This window comes from Microtus oregoni, unplaced genomic scaffold, assembly GCF_018167655.1.
Source record: "Microtus oregoni isolate MIOR12 unplaced genomic scaffold, Mior012 000007F_ref0000211, whole genome shotgun sequence".
Lineage (NCBI taxonomy): Eukaryota > Metazoa > Chordata > Mammalia > Rodentia > Cricetidae > Microtus > Microtus oregoni.
This window is the reverse complement of record NW_024543066.1, coordinates 42,062,103-42,085,225: the sequence shown is the minus strand read 5'-3', so window position 1 is coordinate 42,085,225 and position 23,123 is coordinate 42,062,103. Positions and strand designations below refer to the sequence as shown.

The 23,123-nt window shown below is 52.4% G+C and overlaps 1 protein-coding gene across 3 annotated transcripts; it reads left to right on the top strand.

The window, feature by feature from the left end:
• Positions 1-257: 257 nt before the first annotated feature.
• On the top strand, positions 258-16,188 carry Slc29a1 (solute carrier family 29 member 1 (Augustine blood group)). 3 transcript variants are annotated; one of them, XM_041656403.1, is made up of 15 exons: positions 258-333; positions 6,336-6,424; positions 6,794-6,909; positions 7,938-8,020; positions 9,943-10,024; positions 10,155-10,357; positions 10,565-10,704; positions 10,847-10,981; positions 11,077-11,174; positions 11,301-11,379; positions 11,998-12,095; positions 12,469-12,577; positions 12,735-12,820; positions 13,857-14,056; positions 14,340-16,188. In XM_041656403.1, the coding sequence occupies exons 4-15, from the start codon at positions 7,992-7,994 to the stop codon at positions 14,449-14,451; spliced, it is 1,371 nt and encodes a 456-aa protein (XP_041512337.1). In that variant the 5' UTR covers positions 258-333; positions 6,336-6,424; positions 6,794-6,909; positions 7,938-7,991; the 3' UTR covers positions 14,452-16,188. The 3 variants fall into 3 exon arrangements, with proteins under 3 accessions (XP_041512337.1, XP_041512338.1, XP_041512336.1); XM_041656404.1 differs by lacking the exon at positions 258-333 and adding an exon at positions 4,636-4,746 and having other exon boundaries at positions 11,301-11,373; XM_041656402.1 differs by lacking the exon at positions 258-333 and adding an exon at positions 4,636-4,746.
• The last annotated feature ends 6,935 nt before the right edge of the window (positions 16,189-23,123 follow it).

Below are 23,123 nucleotides of genomic sequence, written 5' to 3'. Positions count from 1 at the left end.
TGAGCTCCAACTTCCCGCTCCCACCCCACCTGCCAGACCCTGCAGAATTTTTCTCTCCTCCAGATACTTCCTACAAAAGTCAGCAGAAACTAGAGCACACGAGACCTGTGGGGACAAGCGGATTAAAGGTAGTCCCAGCTTCCCTAAGACGTCCCTTTTCAGCCATGGCCCCTCCCCTGGGCCTCCTCCTAGCCACCTGGTGTCCTCGGATCTCCACACCTCGACCTGCCCGGGGCGGGGCAGGCAGAGCTCGAGGTTGTCCGGCTATCTCGGTGACGGCTCCTCCAGCGCCAGCAGGCCAGTTCCAGCCTTGGAGGCAGCCACCACCCCAAGGTGAGGAGGTAGGGAGGAAGCTGGGTCCCCACGGCCTGGGAATTTTCGTTCTTCCCCCTCCCCTCCAGATCCGGATGACAGTCTCCTGCAGGTGCATAGGGGCGGGACGCGGGAGGAGGGGCACTTACCGGGACTGCAGGGTTCTGTGGGTGTCACGGTCAGCAGGCCCTTTGAGGAGGATGTAGTCCAGCAAAATCCAAATCTGCCGCCTTTTGTGGAAGAATATATTTTTCTGGGAATTTGTAGGCCCACAGTTGGATGATTGTTTAGGGTTCAGACCACTTAAAATTGTCCCCTGCCTACCTGCCAACCTAGAGGGTTAGTAGACACTTCTGAGAAATCTGGCTAGAAGCCCAGGCCCAGAGCAAAGGAGCAAAGTCACTTCTTCAACCTTGACCTAGTATTCACCGGGTGCACACATCTGTCTTCTTTTGGAAAGTCGATATTGGGCATGGGTAAACTTGCTCAATTGGCTCAATCCTCAAAACTTAAGTTAAAAGAAAATTTTTTTTTTCTTTTTTGGTTTTTCGAGACAGGGTTTCTCTGTAGCTTTGAAGCTTGTTCTGGAACTAGCTCTTGTAGACCAGGCTGGCCTTGAACTCACAGAGATCCACCTGCCTCCACCCCTGGAGTGCTGGGATTAAATGGTGTGCCACCACCACCCAGTTGTGTTTTTCTAAGCTGTGATGCCACTTGTAACCCCAGCACTGGGAGGCAGAGGAGAAGACTGATGATTAGAAATTCTATGTCAAGCCGGGCGGTGGTGGCGCACGCCTTTAATCCCAGCACTCGGGAGGCAGAGGCAGGCGGATCTCTGTGAGTTCGAGACCAGCCTGGTCTACAAGAGATAGTTCCAGGACAGGCTCCAAAACCACAGAGAAACCCTGTCTCGAAAAACCAAAAAAAAAAAAAAAATTCTATGTCAAAATACAAGGTGGGCCTGTCCAGTGGTGCAGGCCTTTAACCCCAGCACTCGTAAAGCAGAGGCAGGCAGATCTCTGAGTTCCAGGCCACCCAGAGCTACTTAGTGAGAGCCTGTCTAAACACACACACACACAAACACACACACACACACACACACACACGGTGGCTGGAGAAACAGCTCAGTGACTACTGTTCCTATAGAGGACCTGGGTTTGGTTGTCAGCACCCATATCAGGTAGCTCACACTGCCTGTGACTCCGGTTCCCAGAGATCCAAAGCCTTCACACCTCCATCCGCATGCGCATGCACCCATGTGTGGTGTACATGCAAATGCATGAAAAACAGAGAAATGTGGATGGTCCCTGAGGAGCAGCAGCCAGAGCTGTTCTCTGACCACACACTGCGGATTCCGACATCGTATTCATTATGGGGTCTTTCCACTAACTTAGTTTTGTTTCATTTTTTAACAGTGGCATTAGAACCGAGGAGCTAGCTCCGTGGCCGAGCCTGCCCCTAGCATGTTAACAGTGGGATTAGGACCGAGGAGCTAGCTCTGTGGCCGAGCCTGCCCCTAGCATGTTAACAGTGGGATTAGGACCGAGGAGCTAGCTCCGTGGCCGAGCCTGTCACTAGCATGTTAGCAGTTGCATTAGGACCGAGGAGCTAGCTCCATGGCCGAGCCTGTCCCTAGCATGTTAGCAGTTGCATTAGGACCGAGGAGCTAGCTCCGTGGCTGAGCCTGTCCCTAGCATGTTAGCAGTTGCATTAGGATCGAGGAGCTGGCTCCGTGACCGAGCCTGTCCCTAGCATGTTAGCAGTTGCATTAGGACCGAGGAGCTAGCTCCTTGGCCGAGCCTGTCCCTAGCATGTTAGCAGTTGCATTAGGACCGAGGAGCTAGCTCCTTGGCCGAGCCTGTCACTAGCATGTTAGCAGTGGCATTAGGACCGAGGAGCTAGCTCCGTGGCCGAGCCTGTCACTAGCATGTTAGCAGTTGCATTAGGACCGAGGAGCTAGCTCCGTGGCCGAGCCTGTCACTAGCATGTTAGCAGTGGCATTAGGATCGAGGAGCTGGCTCCGTGGCCGAGCCTGTCACTAGCATGTTTCAGGTTCTGAACTTGACCCCCCCCCCCAGCATCACAAAACAACAAAACCCACATTTCCTTAAATTCCTTCTGCATTGTTAAATATTTCGGTATCCCCTAAATTTAGCAGGATGGGCAAGTGTTTCTCTGGGCTTCCCCTAGTTCCTTTTCTGCCACAAGGCCACAGAGATTCAATCACAAACAAGAGAAAACTTGAGCCATAGCTTGTGACAACCCCACAAGCCGGAGCAAACATTGTTGCTGCAAACACAGATGGCTGTTGCTAACACAGGCCTGGGGGGTGGGGGGAATCTAGGGCTGTGAGCTTGGTGTGAGGTAAACCTACCTTCTAATGGGGGAGGTGGAGATGAGCCAGTCCCAGCTGGGGCGGAGAACATCTGGCCAGGTGGACCAGCCCTCACAGCCCAACCTTAGGGACAGAGAGGAGAGAACCATGGAATGAGGAAGGTGGAAAGGCCTGGTAGAACTGCCTAAGAATCTGTCCAGGCCCAGGCCTGTGTGAGCTGGGTCCCCGGGGCTGTCCAGCAGAGGGCCCTGGCACCAGTGACTGGCTGAGGCTGCCTGGGGTGTGGGTGCTGGCTGGAACCCAGGCAGGGAGCTTGCCAGATGGGCTATTCTCCAATAATAACAGGCCTGGCTGTGGCCATCTGCATAGATGGTCAGGTCCCAGTGGGCGTGAGGAAAAGAACCAGCCTTCCTCAGCTCTGGCCAGGACCCTCACCACTTCCCTCCTTTCTCCAGCTTCCAGCCTCCTTTGTACACAAGGGCAGGCCCCTGGCCCACAGCCTGGCCATGCTAGCAGATCTGACAGCTGTGAGTCAGAGCTAGGAAAGGAAGGTGGGTGAGAGGCAGGGGCTGAAGAAGAAGGGAGGCAAAGACGGGAGACAGACCGTCAAAACAGAGGGCAGGAATCTAGGGTTGTGGACAGACATGAGACAGCTCTCCAGCCGCCATGGGCTAGTGCCCAGAAAAATACCACCCAAACCCGACTTCCTGCCCTGTTTACTCAGTGCTAGTGAGGAGATGTGTCATTTCTGAGAGCTGGGAGGCTGGATACACCCCACCAGAGCAGTTTGGGAGAGCCCACTGTCCTTTGGAGAGTCAGCCACCTCCTTAGGGCCCAGTCTTTCTCTAGGGAGAATGGCTACACCTTTCCCCCTGTGAGGTGTAGTAGTGGTAATTGTTAATTAGTTCCAATGGCTTCTCTGGGGGACCCGCTCCTTGGGAAGGCAGGGTGAGGCAGGTAGCCTGGATGGAATTATCTCTCCTCAGGACCCTCCCCAGCCTCTGGGTCACCCTACAGTAGGGACAGCGAATAAACCCTTCCCTCTTTGCTGCCGGCATTAAAGAAGGAATGAATCCTGGCCAGCCCCTAGAGGCACGTGCTGGCCGCTCCCCCAACTCCCCCAGCCAGCGGAGGATATGGACTCAGCGAGGCTTCTAGCCCTAATGGTTATCGTCTTGGGTTGGGACAGTGAGATGCTGGCTAGGACAATGGGATGTTCAGGATGGGAGTCTTCTCCGGGCTCTCCCTTCTCCCGTCTCCAGCTGTGTTTCAGTTTTTCCTAGAGGCCTCGGGACTGTTCCCTAAGCAAATGGCCTTCAAGGCAAAGCTGGAAAGTATGGGGGGGGGGGGGGGGAGTAGGGAGGAATGTTGTTTGTGGTGTGTGTGCCTGTCTGTGAAGGGTGGAGAGAAAACAAGCGCCCGGGTTCCAGAACAAATAAATCTGAGGTATCCCACTAGGGTAGGTGGCAGAAAGTCTTCTTGAAGGGAAAAGGAGGGGTGGAAAGGAAGAAGGCTGTATTAGAAGTGCGCCCTGTGAGAGGGTGCTCAAAGTAAAACGGTGGAGTGTGAATGATGGCGTGGGCGGGGTTCGGAGAGGGATAACGGAACACCTGGGTGGAGTGTGGCTGTGGGGGCGTCTGGGCCTGTGTGAGCAGAGGGCTTGTCTGTGCAAGAGTCCCGCCGTGGAATGCGTAGGAGTTAGGAGCACAGGCTCAGCGCGGAAATTAGGGGACCCAGTGTGGGACGGAGCCCCCTCCCTGGCTCGCGTATCCTAGGAGTACCCAGTGTGGGACCGGGGCCCCCTCCCGGTTCGTGTGTCCGAGTGACGGTTGGGAAGGGTCCGAAGATGTGTCTGCCACCGAAGTAAACCGCCCAGGCGGCCCTAGGCGCAGGGTCTCTGGGTCTGGGAGCCCATAACTGCTGAGGGGGGCCGCGGGGAAGCGGGGGCGGGGCCAGGGCGGCGGCTGTCGCCGGAGGAGGTGGCCCGCACGGGCCCGGGGCGGGCCCAGCAGAGGGCGGGTTTGAAAGCGCTCGGGCGGGCGCGGGAAGCGCGGGTCGAGAGCGCAGATTTCGGCGCGGGAGGTGTCGTTCTCCAGCAGGTGCTCGTAGGGTCCGGGCGGGCGTTCCGGGGCTCCGGGGCAGAGAGTGGCATGTCTGGTCTGTCACCAGGGGAAGGGAGGCCTGGCCTGCCAGCTCCTCGGCCGCGACAGAGACTTGGGGTGCGGCCCCCACGCGGCGCGTGCGGAGCAGCGCAGCACGTGGCGCGCATGGGCCTGACTCTGGGTTGGGGGTGTTCCTTCTGTGGAGCCCCGGGTGGAGCGGGACCCAGGGCAGTCTGGCTTCTGGGCCTGAAAGCCACCGTCGCTATGCTGACCTCCTTCCTCAGAGGGTCGGCAAGTAAGCGGTTCAATGTGACCGCTCCTGTACGAACCCGAGAAGGGCCGCTTTGCCTTCTGCCCTGAGGCAGGAGGATGGTGATTCCGGTATTCAAACGAAGGCGGGGGTGCTACTTCTTTACCGGCTAAACTCGTGTCCTTGGCCTCCCTTTCCTGGGTGCGTCCTTATTTACTCAGCACAGAGAGTGAGAGACGAGGACGCGCACACCCAGGCTTCCCGGTGGGATGAAGGCTTATTCCAACCCTGAACCCCAGCCCACTCGGGCTCTCTTTGCAACCTGGTGCGGATAGTCAGGCCCCTCTTCCTTATTAACCCCCATTCTGTTCGTCTTGTCTTAACTGTGTGACCTTTGCATGCAATAACGTATGTGTCATGGGTTTGCTGTGAGGTGCCTTGAACCCAAACTAATGTTATGTGAGTGACCTGAATCGCCTAACTTGTTTTAACCTTTTAATTGGAGCCAGAGCCCCCACCCCCACCCCCGCGCCTCGAAGTTTACAGGACTAACTAGGGAGCCGCTTTAATTTCTCCTTCCCTACAGAAGAAATCTAGAATAATCGGTACATTAAGTACTAATGCTGGTTCCTCCACTCACTAGCTCTGCAGCTCTTGTTCAGTGAAGCAGCCTCTCTGAACCTCAGTTGGCCCTGTCTGTTTAGTAGAAACTGTCTACTACCTCTAGCTTCTGGGCAGCTGGGAGAGGGGACCCCTGCATATTGCAGCCAAAGACTCTGATGTAGCACAAGCTTCGTTGAGAAACAGACATATGAGAAATGTTGGCACCCTAGGACACGGAAAAGCTCAGACTAGTGGTTGCCTTCGGGGCTCCTTCTCCGAAGGTCCAGGCGTGACTGAAAAGGACACCAGAACCCCTGACCTGCTCTTAGATCGCTGGGCAGACCAAAACAAAGCACCTAGACAGGGAATAACTGTTAGGATGTGGGCAGGACCCATGACTTTAACTGGTGCCCAGGAGTGGGATGGGGATTGCTGCAAAGGAGGGGTGTGTGTGTGTGTGTGTGTGTGTGTGTACAGCAGAAATAAATACTCTTCAAGCCTAGGCCAGTTTTCTGAAGGAAGAGCATTGCCTGCCCCTTCCCTGTATGGCTTGGGGCTACACACTCACTCTGCTGGCTGATGGAGGCCGTGGAGGACTGTGCTGAGGACGGCTGTATGTGATGGGGGTCCGCTCCTGACTCTAATAGAGTCCTCAGGCTCTCCCCAGCCCCAGCAGAGCCCTCTGGGCCTAGAAAAAAAATTGCCGTACTACTGTTCATCACTCTGTCCCCAGTGCCTAGGAAGGTGTCTGGCCGACACACAGGGACCTTCAGGAAATACTTCTCGAAACCATTGGAAGGAGCCATCTGCCACCATCAGGAGGTATGTGGGTTTGCTGCCCTGGACTGGGAAGACCTTTGGACAATCTGGGGTTTACCAACTGAAGGGTAGAACTATTGCAGGGCCACAGTGTGACCAGCTGTGACTCTTTGGGTGGGCGGGGCCTGGAGTTCTAGCTGCACCTGAGAGCTGCCCTGGCCGCCACACGCTTAACTCCCCTGCTGAGTCTTCCACTTCTGCTCTTTTATCTCCCAGCTACAGGGTGGCCCTTTATCTATCTCTCCCAGCTCGCTGGACTTCCAGCTTCTGCTGCTACTTAGCTTGTGGGAGTCCACAAATGGGGCCCCCTGAGGCCTGAGGGATTCTCTTCTGATAAGCCTTTGCACCTTTTCACTCTGGACCCTCACCCAGGATCTAGCCTTCTGCCTAAGCCTGAGCCAGGACCCCCTCCTGGGGACTACCCAGGTTCCTTTGGCTCCAACTCTCCTGCCAGCGTCCTAGACGTCAACGTCGAGTCTATCAATCCGGTGAGTGATGAGACCGCCAAGAACTAGCAATCTGAGCTGGGTCTATGCGCGGTGTGCCTTGTTTGTATATTCTGGTCCTGTTTCCTTGCAGCTGGTGCTGGGTGTCTTCCCTATGTGAGCAGGGCCGGAGAGGGATGCTGAGTGGGTGGCTAGGAGCTTGGGAGCATCCTGTTAGGGCCTGTGTGCCGCTTTTCCAATTTTCCTGCCAAGGCCACTGTCAGAAAAGATAGTGGCCTGGGACTGAGAAAGGGACTGAGTGGGGTTGGGATGGCCCTGGGGCTAGGGCTTGGGGTCAAAGAAAGGAACATGCTAGGCTGTGGAAAAGGCTATATCGCCTCCCTTCATTATGAAATAGATTCTTGGAAAACTGGTTGAGACCTCAGGAAACCCCTGGGCAGTAGTTGGAAAGACAGCTCAGATGCTACCCTACCAGAAGACTCTGGCATCCTGGTTACTCTAGGAGACAGAGTGGGAAGGCCTCCCCACCACAGCCTTGATGGGGGTGGGGCTGTAGGCGAGGAGGCGGACTTACAGCAGGCCCTGGGAGACCCGAGGCCCTGCAGATCTGGGTTGTGGGAAATTTGTCTGCACTTTCACCCTTTCCCCTCTGCTCTGCGTCCTCCCCTTTGCCTCCTCTGTCCTCCATCACTGTCCCTGACCTCTGTCATCTCTTTTCTGTCTTCTTGAACTGTCTTTCCCTGCCTCTCAGCCATGCATCCTCCTCTCCTGATCTCCACCCTTCGGTTCCCAAGCTTATAAACTGCTTCTGCTGCTGGATAAAAATAGCGGCAGCAGCGGCCAGGCCGGCAGCCAGGTGCAGCCCAATCAGGCAGAGAGACGACAGCACTGGCTTACTGGGGCCAAAGGCCAGATGGGGCCGGGTTGAGTGGTCCTGTGCCTACAGTGGCTCCTAAGGGGCCTTCCCTTGCCTGCTCTGTGTGCCCATCCCTACCCCTAAGAGTCTGAGAAGGCCCTAGGGCAGTGTGGAAGCAGACCTCAATAGGGCCTCAATATTGCTTTATCCCCAGCAAGAGCCAGAGGAAGGGAGCTGCCGAGCAGGCCCAGCCGATAGCACTGGAACCATGACAACCAGTCACCAGCCTCAGGACAGGTACTGGGGAGGGGCACGGAAGTGGGTCTCTTGGGTAGGGATTGGAGTAGGTGCAGTATTTGGGACTTGAGGTTATCTCACTCCTGACTGCTCCCAGACTGGTGGTTCTGAGTTGCATCAGGTCTCCATCGGGGTGGGGTGGGGAGCATGCATACCTCCACTGGCTGGGAGCTGGCTGGTGTGCCCGCGGGGCTAGGTGGGCAGCAGTCCCCTAGTGGATTGTGTCAGGGTTTCCACTGTCGCTCTGCAGCCAAACGGCAGCTCTGGCCCCTCCCACCACCACTGTGGGGAGACACTTGGCTGCCTCCCTCATTCCAGAACACATCTGGCAGGACTGCCCTGTCCCTGGGGGTTGCCCTGGGGCCTCTGCCTTGTATGACCTCAGCCCACCCTGCCCTTTTGCCTGACCCTTCTAGCCTGCTGTCTCTGGAGTCTGAATTTCCGTAAGTTAGTGAAGGTCGGGAATGTGTGTTAGGATGGAAGAAAGAGGCGCTTGAGCCAAGTTCTCCAGAGGGGCTGAGGCTTTTGAGAGTTGAGGAAGCCATGCTACCCCTCCTTCCAGATGCCCGCTTTGTCCCTTGCATCTCTGAACCCCTCCCAACTCCTCTGCCTACCACGTAACTGTAACTAGGCCCATTCTGACTGGAAGGTTAGCTTCATCTTTTCTGGGACCTTTTCCCCACCTGCAAAATCTGGTGAGAGTGTCAGCCTTCTCTGACTGTTTTCCAAGGGGCAGGTTGGGGATTGTTTGTTTTTTCCAGACAGGATTTCTTTGTGTAATAGTCCTAGCTGTACTAGAACTAGCTCTTGTAGACCAGGCTAGCCTCGAAATCACAGAGATCCTCCTGCTTCTACCTTCCCAGTGCTGGAATTAAAGGCGTGTGCCACCACTGCCTGGCTGCAGGTAGGGATTGTAGGCGTAGGTCCCAGTTTCTGCCTCCTTTCTTTCCCAAGCTGCCAGGTGCCCCAGCCCAGCCCCTTAACATTCTACCCACTTTATTGCATTGCTGCCTGGCTCCGTTGTTTCTCCTCTGTCCTCCTGTCCTGTAGAACTTTCCCTTGGGATTTTGCCTTTCTCTGAACCATGCCTTGAGCATCTTGACCTCAAGGGGAAAGTTTAAGGTCTGCGGTGGTCATGGCTCAGACCTGCCCACTTCAGTTACTCACTCTGGCAGTCCCTTTTAAGGCTTGCAAAGAGCTAAGCTCCTGTTGCCCTTGCCAGGCCGGTCCGTGTTGGGCCTCCTCACCACTATCTCTGAAGCACGTGGGTGCTGGCCAAGGGGAAAGGTTGCTAAGCTTATAGGCAAGGACTATCCAGAGTCTGGCTCTGTCCTCATGCTCAGGACCAGATGGTATCCATAGACCTTAGTCTATCTGCACTGCCCTAGGTAGTTGGACCTACAAAACTGGTTCTGTCTGGTTAGGGGGAGAGAAGAGCTATAGCTTCCTTCTTCCCAGCTCCCTCAGGCACCCAGCCCATCTGTGCCACTGGATCCAGAGTGGTCTGGGTGTTTCTTGACCTGAGAGTCCTTCAGGGAACTACTGAGTTCCCACTTAACAGCCGAATTACTTCTAGCCTGTGTGGTGGGATCAGGGGGAGACGTGTGTTCACTCTCTATCTACCCACCCAGTCCTTTAGCAAAGTTCCAAAGCCATCGCTGGATGTGTGGGTCACTCTGCTTCCCAGTCTTCCGGTACTTGAGAACAGAGGTTCTGTCACCCACGTCATTTAGCACTGTGCTAATGGCCCTTCTCCGTTGCCCATCTACACCAGCTCTGTACTACCTGAGGACCCACACATCCCCGGTGGCACATCTCCGTGGAAGGACATGGGTACATGGACTCACATAGCTAGGACAGCTGGGAAGACGGGGAAGGAGGGCAGGAGGGTTGGTGGGCTACTTTGCCTTCTCTCTATTCAGGTATAAGGCGGTATGGCTTATCTTCTTCGTGCTGGGCCTGGGGACATTGCTCCCCTGGAATTTTTTCATGACAGCAACTCAGGTGAGACTGGGGGCAGGGGAGGCACTGGGTCCCAGAGGATGTGCCTCCCAGGCTTTCAAGGCCTGTTTCTGTGCTTCTGGGCACAGAGCAAAACAGAGGTTCCAACGCTCAACCTTTGAAAACCCCACAGTATTTCACACACCGTCTGGACCTGCCCCAGAATATGTCCACAGTCACTGACAAATCAAGCCAGGACACGGAGACCTTGCCTGCTCCCACAGTGTCCGCACCAGAGCGGAGTTATCTCAGTACCATCTTCAACAATGTCATGACCTTGTGTGCCATGTTGCCCCTGCTGCTCTTTGCCTGCCTCAACTCCTTTCTGCACCAAAGGTGAGCCTCCCCATCCCAGGTGCCCCAGCCTCCCCTTCCCGAGTGCGCCAGCCTCCCCATCCCGGGTGCCCCAGCCTCCCCATCCCGGGTGCCCCAGCCCTCCATCCTGGGTGCCCTAGGCTGCCCTTCCTCCCCATCCTGGGTGCCCCAGGCTGCCCTCCTTTCAGTCCCCTCCTAACGTCCACCCCACCCCCGCCTCTTCTCTAGGATCTCTCAGTCTGTTCGGATCCTGGGTGGCCTGGTTGCTATTCTGCTGGTGTTCCTGATTACTGCCATCTTGGTGAAGGTGGAGATGGAACCACTGCCTTTCTTCATCGTCACCATGATCAAGATCGTGCTCATTAATTGTAATCGAGGGACAGAGTGTGGGCAGTTCTGGGCCTGGGTTGGGAGTTGGGGCAGAGATAAGGAGTCCGGGTTAAGGCTCCCTGGGAGCCCCAACTGCCAGCCCCTTATCCTTGCTGACACGCTGTCTACACTGTTCCTCAGCATTTGGTGCCGTTTTGCAAGCTAGCCTTTTTGGTCTGGCTGGCGTCCTGCCAGCCAACTACACAGCCCCCATCATGAGTGGCCAAGGCCTGGCTGGCTTCTTCGCCTCAGTGGCCATGATCTGTGCCATTGCCAGTAAGTCCTGCTACCCCACGTGCAGGTGTGGGGAGGCAGGGGAGGATGACGTGGAGTGATGGGGTGTGTCTGATCTTGTCCACTGTCTGCTGCAGGTGGCTCCGAGCGGTCAGAAAGCGCCTTCGGCTATTTCATCACAGCCTGCGTAGTTGTACTTTTGGCCATCTTCTGTTACCTGGCTCTGCCTCGGCTGGTGAGCACATGGGGAGTGGGGGAGGCCCAGGGTTTCAAAGCAGAGGATGTCCTGAGATTGAAACATGGCAAGTTGGGGTTCTGGAGCTGCCTCTGACCCTACTTCCCCCTCTCCCATGCTCAACAGGAATTCTATCGCTATTACGTGCAGCTCAACCTCGAGGGGCCCTCTGAGCAGGAGACCAAGTTGGATCTTATCAGTAAAGGTCTTAATTACTAAAGGAAGTGTTGATGGGGCGGCAGGAGGCAGGGTCAGGTGTTGGTATGTGGTGTCAACTGGCAGATGAGCCAAACAGAGGCAGAGTGACCATGAGCAGTAAGCTGAGGCTAACGTGGGACTAAGTTGGGGAAGATAACATGGTGACCTTAGGGGACCTGGAGCTTTGCTGAGTTGGTAGACCGTTTGCACAATGCCCTGAGTTGATTTCTGCACTGGGCAAGGTGCTGGTAACCCCACATTTGGGAAGTAGAGGCTGGAGGATCAGAAATTCAAGGTCATCCTTGGCTATCTAGTGAGTTCAAAGCCAATCAGAGCTACACAAAACCTTGTCTCAATAAGGAAAATAGAAGAACTTGGATTACCCTGAATGTCTCAGGCTTTTGTACTGAGGTAGCAGTTTCAGAGGGAACAGAGAGTAGCATGAGCTCCTGGGGGGAAGGGGACCCCCAGGGACTTGAGTCAAGGGCATTTAGGTCTATGGGGTTTTAGGGTGTTAGGTGTTAGGAACCAACCAGTTAAGGAGGTGTCCACCTCCAGCTCAATCTTATCAATTGCTCTGTCCTCCCCAAATGTAAAGATCCTTCTCTAACCTCTCACCCAACAGGAGAGGAACCAAGAGGAGGAAGAGAGGAGTCTGGTGTTCCAGCTCCCAGCTCTCTGCCCACCAGCAAAAACCACTCTATCAAGGCCATACTTAAGAATGTATGTGGGGCTGGGGCGTCCTGCCCTTCCTTCCTCACCCCCTTCTCTCCTTTTGCTGTGTCCGTCCTTACACTACCCCTCCTACTGACCTAAGATTGAGCTTTTCCTGTCTTCCTTCCTGTGAGTGTGTGCTCGCGCTGTGTGTGTGTGTGGGTGGGGGCGGAGGGAGTTCTTCGAGATGGGGTTGGGACAGCGTTTCGCTGAGTAGCCCTGGCTGTCCTGGAACTTGGTGCTCTGTAGATCAGGCTGGCCTCAAACTCAGAGCTCTTCCTCCCAGGTGCTGGGATTAAATGCCACTACTTGTCTCTTTGATCGTTGGTACACAGCCACCAAGTCAACCAGGAACCATGACGACTCTCTTTTCTCTCTCCAGATCTCGGTCCTGGCTCTGTCTGTCTGCTTCAACTTCACGGTCACCATTGGCTTGTTCCCTGCTGTTACTGCCGAGGTTGAATCCAGCATTGCGGGCACCAGTGCCTGGAGTAAGGGCTCTGGCTTCCTGGGACAGATGCAGCAGGAGGCTAGAGTGGGACCCGTCTGCCCAGCTGGATCTCCAGGGCCTGTTCACCCTGCCATTGGCTGGAAACAAGCCTCAGAGAGAGCCAGGTGTTGTCTCTAAGTCTCTCTTTTCTCTTCCAGAAAATTACTTCATTTCTGTGGCCTGTTTCTTGAACTTCAATGTCTTTGACTGGTTAGGCCGGAGCCTCACAGCTGTTTGCATGTGGGTAAGTAGAATATGGGCTCTGGGACCTGTAGGATCAAAGTGTCCAACTGAGGTTAAGAGAGAGGCCCCAAGAAAGTAAATTGGTGGGGCTGGGAGTGTTGTTGTGTAATAGAGGGCTTACCTACCATGCATGACCCCTGAGGATTCCATCTGTAACCCCTTCAAGATTGGAAAAAAATACAATGGGAAGGGAACTGTCTCTTTCAAGTCTACATGTAACTTATGTGTAACTTTGTGCATAGTTCCTTTCTATTTTTAGGTTTTTAAATTACTTATTTATCTCTATCTATCTATCTATCTATTTTTTTGAGACAGGGTCTCGCCAGGTAGCCCTGGTTGACCTTGAATTTGCTATTGTAGATCAGGTTGGCCACAAATATCCATCTGCCTCTGCCTCCAAGTGCACGTGCCACCATGCACAGTCCAGCTAAGAGTGTATGTGGGGGTGTATGCATGTGATTGCAAGTGCCCACAGAGGCCAGAAGAGGGTGTCAGAGCCCCTGGAGCTGAAGTTACAGAGGTTGTGAGCTACTTGGTGTGGGTGCTGGGAACTGAACCTGGTCTTAACTGCTGAGCCATCTCTCCAGCCTACATTACGGTTCTTAGGTATGTAACCTGGCAGGGTCGTGTATGTGCTTACACACGTATCTACATTCCAGTGTTTAGGACTGGGGGCATTGCTCAGTTGATAAGACTGCTTACCTAGTATACTTCATGAGTTAGCCCCGAGTTTGACCTAGAATACCTCATAAGTCAAGTATGGTAGGTGCATACCTGAAACCCTAACACTTGGGAGCTGAAAACATGAGGATCAGAAGTTCGAGGACATTCTTGACTGTATACAGTGAGCCTGGGATAAGTGAGAACTTGTCTTTAAAAAAAGAGAAGGGGAAATCAGTATCTCACGCACCCCACTGTACCTCTGGCAATCAGCATCCCCCAAAGGTAAGCAGGCCTAGAGGTTTTACCCAAGCCCTAGGGCCCCTGAGTTGACAGTGAGTACTGACATGGACTGAAGCGTTGTCTGTCCCTTACAGCCTGATAAGGATAGCTACTGGTTGCCGGGTTTGGTGGTCGCCAGGATCGTGTTTATTCCCCTGCTGTTGCTCTGCAATGTGAAACAGCGCTACTATCTGTCCTCCATCTTTAAGCACGATGCCTGGTTCATCATCTTCATGGCTGCCTTTGCCTTCTCCAATGGCTACCTTGCCAGCCTCTGTATGTGCTTCGGGCCCAAGTGAGTGGGGCAGGAGAGAACTTGGTGACATCAGGCAGGAGAGGAGTGGCAATAGGAGGGTCCTTCATCTCAAATCTGCGAGGAGTGGGTTGTGACAAACTGCCCAGCTTGGGGATTGTCGGGGACAGTGGAGGCAAGGGCTTCCAAGTGTGCTCATGCTGAGCTGTGGGAGAGGGTGGAGGACGGCCCCAAGAAGTCTGGGATTGGGAATTTCGGGTGGTATGCAAGGGGGATTGGGCAGGGCTGGCTTGGATCTCCTAAAATCTCCCTGCCTTCCTTTCAGGAAAGTCAAACCAGCTGAGGCGGAGACGGCAGGAAGCATCATGTCCTTCTTTCTTTGTCTGGGCCTGGCTCTGGGAGCTGTATTGTCCTTTTTGTTAAAGGCACTTGTGTGACCAAGCATATGGGGACAGATGGACCACACTGCCTGCCTGCTTCCTGCTCAGTTTCTTCCCTGCCTGGGAGAGCAGGGGTCCAGGGGTTTGCTCTTTTGGCTGACCTTGGCTTTCTTCTGGCCTTTGTTGGGCCCAGATGCTCATGCCCCGGGAGGAAGCCTCCTCAGATGGACTTGGGATTGAGGACTCAGAATGGCAAGGGAGCACAATCTCTTTCGGAGAGGTCTGCCTGTCCCTGCTTAAACCAAGCACTCAAGGCTCCTGGGCTGAGAGAGGTCTTCTGCCTGCCTGTCACAAGGGTGGGGTGGAGGTGGAAGGCTGACTGGTGTGTCATGTGATTTGTTGTTGTTCCTTCTCCCTCCTTGTCTGCCTGTTCTCCTTCTCCTCGCTCCCTGTCGTTTTACTGCCTTTTTATACTGACAGAAACCAGGTGCCTTCAGAGGCTCTCTGATTAAATAAACTTTGTTTTTTGGGTTTTTTTTTTTTCTTCTCCACAGCTCCCTGTGTCCTCCCAAGGTTTAACCCCTTGGAGAGGAAGGCTGGCAGCCTGAGTCCAGGACTTGAGTGTGACCCAAGGTTGGGCCTGAGTATAAGAGGGTAGAAGCCCTTTAGCCTCAGAAGCTGCAGTGCCCCCTGCTGGGCCACAGACAAGGGACAGGCCTGGAGCCAAGACACCCAGACTATGGCCCAGATCTAGAAAGACTAAAGTTTTCTTTTCTGCTCACTTTTTTTTTTTTTTTTTTTTTTTTTTTTGAGACAAGATACAGCTCAAGCTGACCTCACAGTCCGTAAGTCCCGGAGGATGACCTTGAGCCGTTCCTCCTGCCTTAAGTGCTGGCGTCTACTGACGAAATCAAGGACTTCACGCAGGCTAGGCAAGCACTCTGCTAACTGAGCTACTCCCCAGCCCCTTTTCTTATTCCAAAGGACTGGAAACGGAGGCAGCTCTATGTCTTTCCTGTCCTCATTGTTATCCGCCCCTCCCCCACAGATGCTGTCCTGGGGCCTGAAATGAACTCTGCCAAACTGGCCAGCACCACCCCCAGCTTCTGGCCATCCTCCCACATCCCTGGGCAGGAAAAGGCTGAGGCCTGAGTTCTCCCTTACCCTTGGCTCCAGGCCCTGACACCGAAGCCCAGGCTGCCAGGCTTCCTGGAGAACAAGGGACCTATGTGTCCTCATGTTGGAGTGGGACCTTCCCTTTCTCTAACCACATTGCGGTCTAAGGAAGGGTGGGTTGGTACGGGATGTGAGATCTACTCTGCCGAGGACTCGCTGTGAGTGGAGCTGAGAGACGACCTCTGGCCATAAGCACACCTCAGCCCCAGCCCTGAGAGGTGTCTCTGCCTTTTCCCAGAAATGCATGAGCTTTTGCCTCCTGGCCCAGGCTGTTTACTTGCTGGTCCCTGACTGATGACTACAGACAGAGCTGACCCTACTTTTAGGACTTCCTTTTTAATACGGAAATTTCATTTAAACCAGTAGTTCTCAACCTTCCTAATGCTTTGACCCTTTAATACTGTTCCTCATGTTGTGCTGACCCCTCCAACCTTAAATTTATTTTTGTTGCTACTTCATAACTATAATTTTGTTACTGTTATGAATCATAACATAAATATTTGTGTTTTCCAATGGTCTTAAGTAACCCCTCTGAAAGGGTTATTTGATCTCTAAAGGAGTCATAACCCACAGGTTGGAAACCATGGCTTTAAACAAAGGTTTCAGGCTTTCATTTCATGAGTAGTAGTGGCATTTTTTTTTTCTTCTCTTTCCTTTTTTTTTTTTTTGAGACAGGCTGTCCTGGAACTTTTTAGACCAGGTGGACCTCGAATACAGATGCCCACGGGCCTCTGCTAGTATTAAAGGCATGCGCCACCACCATTTAGGCTTGGCTTGTTTTCAGTCCCCTACCCCACCTCCACACACACGCACACAGGGTTTCCCTGTGTAGCAGCCCTGGCTGTCTTGGAACTCGCTTGGTAGACCTTGAACTCACTGAGATCCACCTGCCTCTGCCTCCCAAGTGCTGGGATTAAAGGCATGCGCCACCACACCAGACTTTGTTTTCAATTTTTTTTAAAGATTTGTTTATTTATGTATGACTACCTGCATGTATACCTTTATGTCAGAAGAGGGCATCAGATCTTGACTTGAGAGTATTGGGAGCCACCCTGTGGTTGCTGGGAATTGAACCCAGGACCTGAAGAGTGTTTGGGATTCACCAAAATGGTTTCTGCTAAGCATTCCTAGCTGGCCTGGTTTGTTTCCGTGGCTAGCCTCAAACTCTTGGCAATCCTGCTCTAGCCTCCCGAGGGCTGGGGTTGTAGACATGGCATCATCACAAGGAGACTTCTGTGCAGCAATTACAATGGGCTTCTCCCTGGAGTATGCACCCGCTTCCCCAAAGTTTCCTGATGTTTGACCAGCCACGGTCAGCTTATATAATTTTCTTCCCCTTCTGCACCCGGGATGTTTGCAATGTGACTTATTTCCTCTCAGGCCCTTACCAGCCATGGGCTGTCCTGGTGCTGAGGCGAGGGTTTGCATTTCACTCGGGTTTGGGCTTTTTGAGCTGAGAGCGCTGTGCCTGACTCCTAGGGGTCCTCTGAAGATGTCCCCTTTGCACCATCTCATGCCCCACCCCCGAGGTGTGGAAGCATTCACTGCCCATGTTCTTGCCCCCCCTACACTGACCTGAAGGGGTCGGGGGAGACATTTATGACTCAGTCACTTTATTACTTCCTGTACCTGAATCAATGTAGAAGAAAATAGCTGGAATATATGTATATATATTTTTTTTCCCCCAAAGTCTTCTGATCACATTCAGGCTAGAGAGGAGGGAAGGGAGGGTTTAAGACTGCGGGTCACTTCTGCTTCCTATGAGGGGGTAAGAATTGAGCAAGGGACTGCCAGGTATCCTTCGTGCCCTAGTGCTAGACATCACTTCCTGACATTTCTGTTCAAAGCAGTCTGTTCAGCTTCTGTCTTCTGGGTGACTGCCAAGTGATCTTCCCTGTGCTGGCCAAGGTGGTGCTGACTTCAGTGCGCCCACTTGTGGTCATAGTCTACCGCAGTGGAGCAACCAGGCGGCTGCAAGGATCCGTTTAGTTTTTGCTGTTTATCAGATGAGAAGTCTACTAAATTCTACCTGAAAAAAAAAGAAAGAAAAAAGTAATTTAGCTGGTGATGGTGATGCACGCTTTTAATCCCAACACTTGGGGGGCAGAGGCGGGCCATCTCCAGGTTTGAGGCCAGTCTGGTCTACAGAGTTTGCAGACAGCCAGAGTTACACAGAGAAACCCTGCCTTCAAAATAACAAAAAACTGGTTTAGGTTCAGAAAGGAAATTGAAACAGGGATAAAGGAGAGGTGGAGTGACAGTTCTCACAAAAACTGAATTATTCTAAGAATTCAGCTGGTAGCCACTAAAAATGGCTGTGAGCCAAAACATGCAGAGTCACTAGGGAGCTGGGCTGTCTGGCTGGTACAGACACAGGAAGGGTGACTTCAGGAGGCTGGCCAGAAGATCTGGTGCCAAGGCCAGGCTGGCAGAGTCTGCCCTGGGGACTATCTGGTTCCTAGGGTAGGTGTGGGCAGAGTCTAAGAACATAACAGTCCCTTAGGGTTCCCTGCGTGTTTCCAAGGTGTGATCATTCAGCCCTCTGTAGCTTTTCAGGCGGTCCTGAAAAATCTCCAAATACCCAGATGCATTCTGGCTCCAAGCCGTGGGGATGCTAAGTGTGTGTCGGCAGGGCCCTGTGAAGGCCTCTGCCCAAGACAGCAGCCACCTCTTCCTTGGCTTTTTCTGAGGGTGAGGCCACTTGGCATAAATTCAGACCCATAGAGTATCTGTCCTGGGCCCCAGCTGTTCAAACCTAGACGAGCTTTTCATTCTGTGGCTCTGATTCCTCACCAGGGCACGGCAATATCAGGAAGGACTTGCTAAGGCAATTACAGCCAGCTGTCCAGAGCTGGCACAGGCTAAGATAAGAGCCTTAGTAACCAGGATGAGTCTGCATATCCTGGAGTGATCTACCTACTTGCTCCCCTCCCCCGCACCTCTAGGCTCTGGAAGCCTGAGAACCAATCCTTATTGGCCTAGTTAATCCCAGGGCTTATTAACTACACCAGCGTTTTATTACTTCTTGCTGCAGCCAGTCAGCCCCTAGGAATTAAGACCGTGGGAGGCAGGATGCATGCTAGGGTTGGGGAGGGCCTGCCAGAACTGAGAAGGGTAGATGATATCACAGGTCCCAAGGTGGGAGCATTTTCCCCACTTGCTTGTGAACTCAGGCAAGTGGGAAGTCAAGACTGTGAGACCTGCCTCACTGTGCCTTGTGTCCAGGTCACCTTGAACCAGGTACTTAACGTCTTAGAGCCTGTGTAAAGCAGGGAGGGTAACATCTGGAAAGCCACTGATAACTCAGGACTAAAGCAATGGTTTGTCCCTCTGCCCAGCACTTAGCTACACTGTCTCATAACCCCCCAATAGCTACAGATTGGGACTATTTCCTGTTATGCCTGTTTTATTCTAGAAAATGATAGAAAGGTCAAAAGGTGAAAAAAAGATTCCTTAAACTGCAAGATACTAAAATCCTTTAATCCCCTACCCATCCCCACACACAGGCAGGAAAGTTATCAGGAAAAGGGACAAAAAGGCAAGGCATTGCTGATCTTCCACCCTTCTGGACACTAGACCATCCATGCCCAGGGACCCGAGGCCTGGCATGCTGAACTCTCAGCTTGCCAGTTGAACGCTAAAGTGTTTGATATGTATCTCTGCTATCCAGGATCACCGTGGCAGCCCTCCCAGTCCCATATCTGTGTAGAGGCAGGCCAGGCAGGGGCAGAGGGCAGAGAATGGCTCAGAAATCCAGTCAGTTGAGACCTGTGCTGAAAAGGAGTTACCAGTTGCCTCGGGGCAAGACAGACGGCAGGCAGAACTATAAGTAGGTTCTGCCACCTGGTCCCTACCCTGACCGGTCAGCTCCAGAATAAACGCCATTCATGGGACCATTTTTGGTCCCTTGAAGGGGTTGGGAGCACCAGAGGAGGTCAAGTCTGAGAGGACTTGAAAGTAGGAGAGGGGGCAGGGCAATGACTATTTTGGGCTGGTTAGTCACACACCTTAGGGACATGGGTCCTTGGAACAGAGACGGGCAGTCATGGTGTAATAACATGGCAGGTTAGCAAGGTCTCCACTAGCATTTTGAGAATGGGATCTATGCCAAATCTTGTGCCTCTTGTCACCAGACCACCCTGTTCTCGCCTTTCATCCGAGTCAGTTCCGGCCTCTCCCACATCCTCCTCTGCCTGCTGGACAGTTGTTCTTGCTGCCCACAGTTGCCTAAATCCAGTATCTACCTCCCTCCAACCCAGCAGCACCCACTTCCCCACCCCACAATGTTTCACTGTGTAGTTAGTCTAGGTTTGAGATCACTACCATAGCTTAGGATATGACTTCACTGTCGTAGCTTAGGTTGCCTCCAACTCACAATGTAGCCCAGGCTGGCGTGGAACTCTGGTCCTCCAGCTTCTGCTCCCTGAGTGTTGGGGGTCACAAGCATGTACCATGCCCTGCTTTCAGCCCCTGCTCTGCTGTCTCTTAGACTCTCTCTCCACTCACTGGCTGACCTTCCTGCCTGTATATAGTCTTGACCTTCTCAAGACTTCTCACTCTGAAACTCCAGGCTGGGTTTTGTGTGTTCACTGTCTCTCCTCCCTTCTTTCCTTTCTCTCTCTGGTTCCTCTTTGCTTTCTCTTGTTGAAAGTATCTTGGGAAGGCCAAACTTCCTTTACAGGTGAGGCAGGCTTTGTATCCTGCATCTACTTCCTCAATTCTAAATTGGACACCCAGCCATAGTCATTTTTGTTTGTTCTTTGAGACAAGGGCTCACTACATAGTCCTGGCTGTCCTAGAACTAGCTATGTAGATCACACTGGCCTCCAATTTACAGACATCTGCCTGCTTCTGCCTCCTGAGTGCTGGGATTCATAGTAATTTTAAAGTCTTCTAAAGGTATTGTTAGTTTTCTTGATTATGCCAGTAATCCAGACACAATTTTAACAAAATAGAAAACACAGTGGGGGGCTGGAGAAATGGCTCAGTGGTTAAGAGCATTGCCTGCTCTTCCAAAGGTCCTGAGTTCAATTCCCAGCAACCACATGGTGGTTCACAACCATCTGTAAAGAGGTCTGGTGCCCTCTTCTGGCCTGCAGACATGCACACAGACAGAATATTGTATACATAATAAATATTTTTTTAAAAAAAGAAAAAAGAGGGGCTGGAGAGATGGCTCAGAGGTTAAGAGCACTGCCTGCTCTTCCAAAGGTCCTGAGTTCAATTCCCAGCAACCACATGGTGGCTCACAACCATCTGTAATGGGGTCTGGTGCTCTCTTCTGGCCTGCAGGCATACAGAATATTGTATACGTAATAAATAAATATTTTTTTAAAAAAAGAAAAAAGAAAACACAGTGACACCAGTTTCCCCCATCTTTTCTTTTTTTTTCTTTAATTATTATTTTATGTACATTGGTGTGAGGGTGTCAGATCCTCTGGAATTGGAACTAGAGCCACAGACAGTTGTGAGCTGCCATGTGGGTGCAGGGAATTGAACTCTGGTCCTCCAGAAGAGTAGTCAATGCTTAACCAATGAACCATCTCTCCAGCCCCCCACCCCCATCTTTTCTTTTTAATGAGTATATGTGAATACGTGTGTATGTTCATGTGGGGAGGCACACCTGTGTGGGTGTGCATGCAGAGGCCAAAGGACAACCTGGAATGCATCACCAGGAAAACTGTCCACCTCCGTTGAGATAGCTTCTCCCCATGACCAAGAGCTCACCAGTTAGGCTAGACAGATTAGCCAGACAGCCGAGGGTCCTTTGTCTCCCTTCCCCCAGTGCTGAGACTGACGACCATGCTCAACACTTCAACACTTATGTGGATGCTGGGGGCTTACGGTCCTAGTGTTTGCAAGACAGAGTTTCACTGACCGAGCAAGCTCCAGTCCCATACATTTCTTACACACTGCCTTTCTTGTTTTTGTTTTGTTTTTTTGTTTTTTGTTTTTTGACAATCTCAGGTAGCCCAAATTGTCCCTGAAGTCACTATGTAGCTGATGGTGATGATCTAGAACTTCTGCTCCTTCTGTCTCCACGCCCTGGGCGCTGGAATTACAGGCTTGTGCAACCATGCCGGCTTATGCAGGGCTGGGGTAGAACCTTTGTGCATGCACTTGACCTTCCTGCCACACGCACACACATGCACGACACACGTACACACAGATGATAGGGTCTTACGTAGCTAAGACTGGCCTCAAACACACTCTATAGCTGAGGCTGACCTTGAAGCCCTCATCTCCACCTGCTGGGGTCGCAAACATGCCTCCCCAGAACTAGCTGTGCTGCCTTTTAAAGGAATACACACACACACACACAGAGTGTATAGTGTTTTGCCTACATGGATGTAAGTACACCAGGTACTACTAACATGGTGCCCACAGAGGACAGAAGAGGTTGCCATCAGATCCCCTGGAGCTGGGATTACAAATGGTCCAATGAGTTGAACCCATGTCAACGAACAGAGCCACCAGTGTTCTCAGTCAGTGAACTATCTCTCCAGCCCCATAGTATTGTTTTTATTTTATTCCTATTATGTGGATGTGTCTGTGTGAGGCCAATGGTGTCAGATCCCCTGGAGCTACAGGTAGGTGTGACCTACCTGAAGCGCATGCTAAGAACTAAACTTTGCAAGAGCAGTGTGTGACTTTAACTGCCGAGCCATCTCTCCACCTTTTTGTTTGCTGTCTTTAATAAGGCATTTAACAGAACTGACTTAATAGGCTTAACCCGGTGACTAGATAGATAGTTTATTTCCTCAAGCTTATCTGGGAAATTTACAAATATTAATAGTTTCATTCGTGTTTAGTAACTCATGCTTATTTTCCCAGAACTTAAAATCTGGTCTGGAGTAGGAGGATTGTCCTAAGTTCCATGCCAGCCCAGCCAGGCTACATATTTTCTTTTAATAATTTCTTATTTCATATGCTTTTGTATTTTACCTGCATGTATGTCTGTGTGAGGGTGTTGGACCTGCTGGAACTGGAGTTACGGGATAGTTATGGTGCTGGGAATTGAACCCAGGTCCTCTGGAAGAGAACCCAGTTTTCTTAACCACTGAGCCATCTCTCCAGCCCCCACTACATATTGTTTTGCAGGCCAACTTGGGCTACAGAGTGAGACCCTCCTCAAAACAATGATGGGACTAGAGAGATCGATGAGTGGTTAAGACCACCGGCTGCCCTTCCTGGCACACACATGGCACACAGACATACATGGAAGCAAAACATCGTATACATGCTTAGTGTGGTGGTGCACACCTTTCAGCCCAGCACTCAGGAGGCAGAGGAAGATGGATCTCTATAAACTCAAGGCTAGCCTGGTCTACATAGCAAGTTCTAGGATAAAGAGGACTACACAGATAGACCCTGTCTCAAAAAAAGCAAAACAAAAACCCCCACCTATATACCCTTTAAAAATATACAAAGAAGCCGGGCAGTGTTGGCGCACGCCTTTAATCCCAGCACTCAGGAGGCAGAGGCAGGCGGATCTCTGGGAGTTCGAGGCCAGCCTGGTCTACAAGAGCTAGTTCCAGGACAGGCTCCAAAGC

Coding starts and splice junctions, on each gene's coding strand:
- Slc29a1 (XM_041656403.1), top strand. CDS start 7,992: ATGACAACCAGTCACCAGCCTCAGGACAG. Junction 12,096..12,468: donor TCAAGGCCATACTTAAGAAT/GTATGTGGGGCT, acceptor TTCTCTCTCCAG/ATCTCGGTCCTGGCTCTGTC. Junction 12,821..13,856: donor TCACAGCTGTTTGCATGTGG/GTAAGTAGAATA, acceptor TGTCCCTTACAG/CCTGATAAGGATAGCTACTG.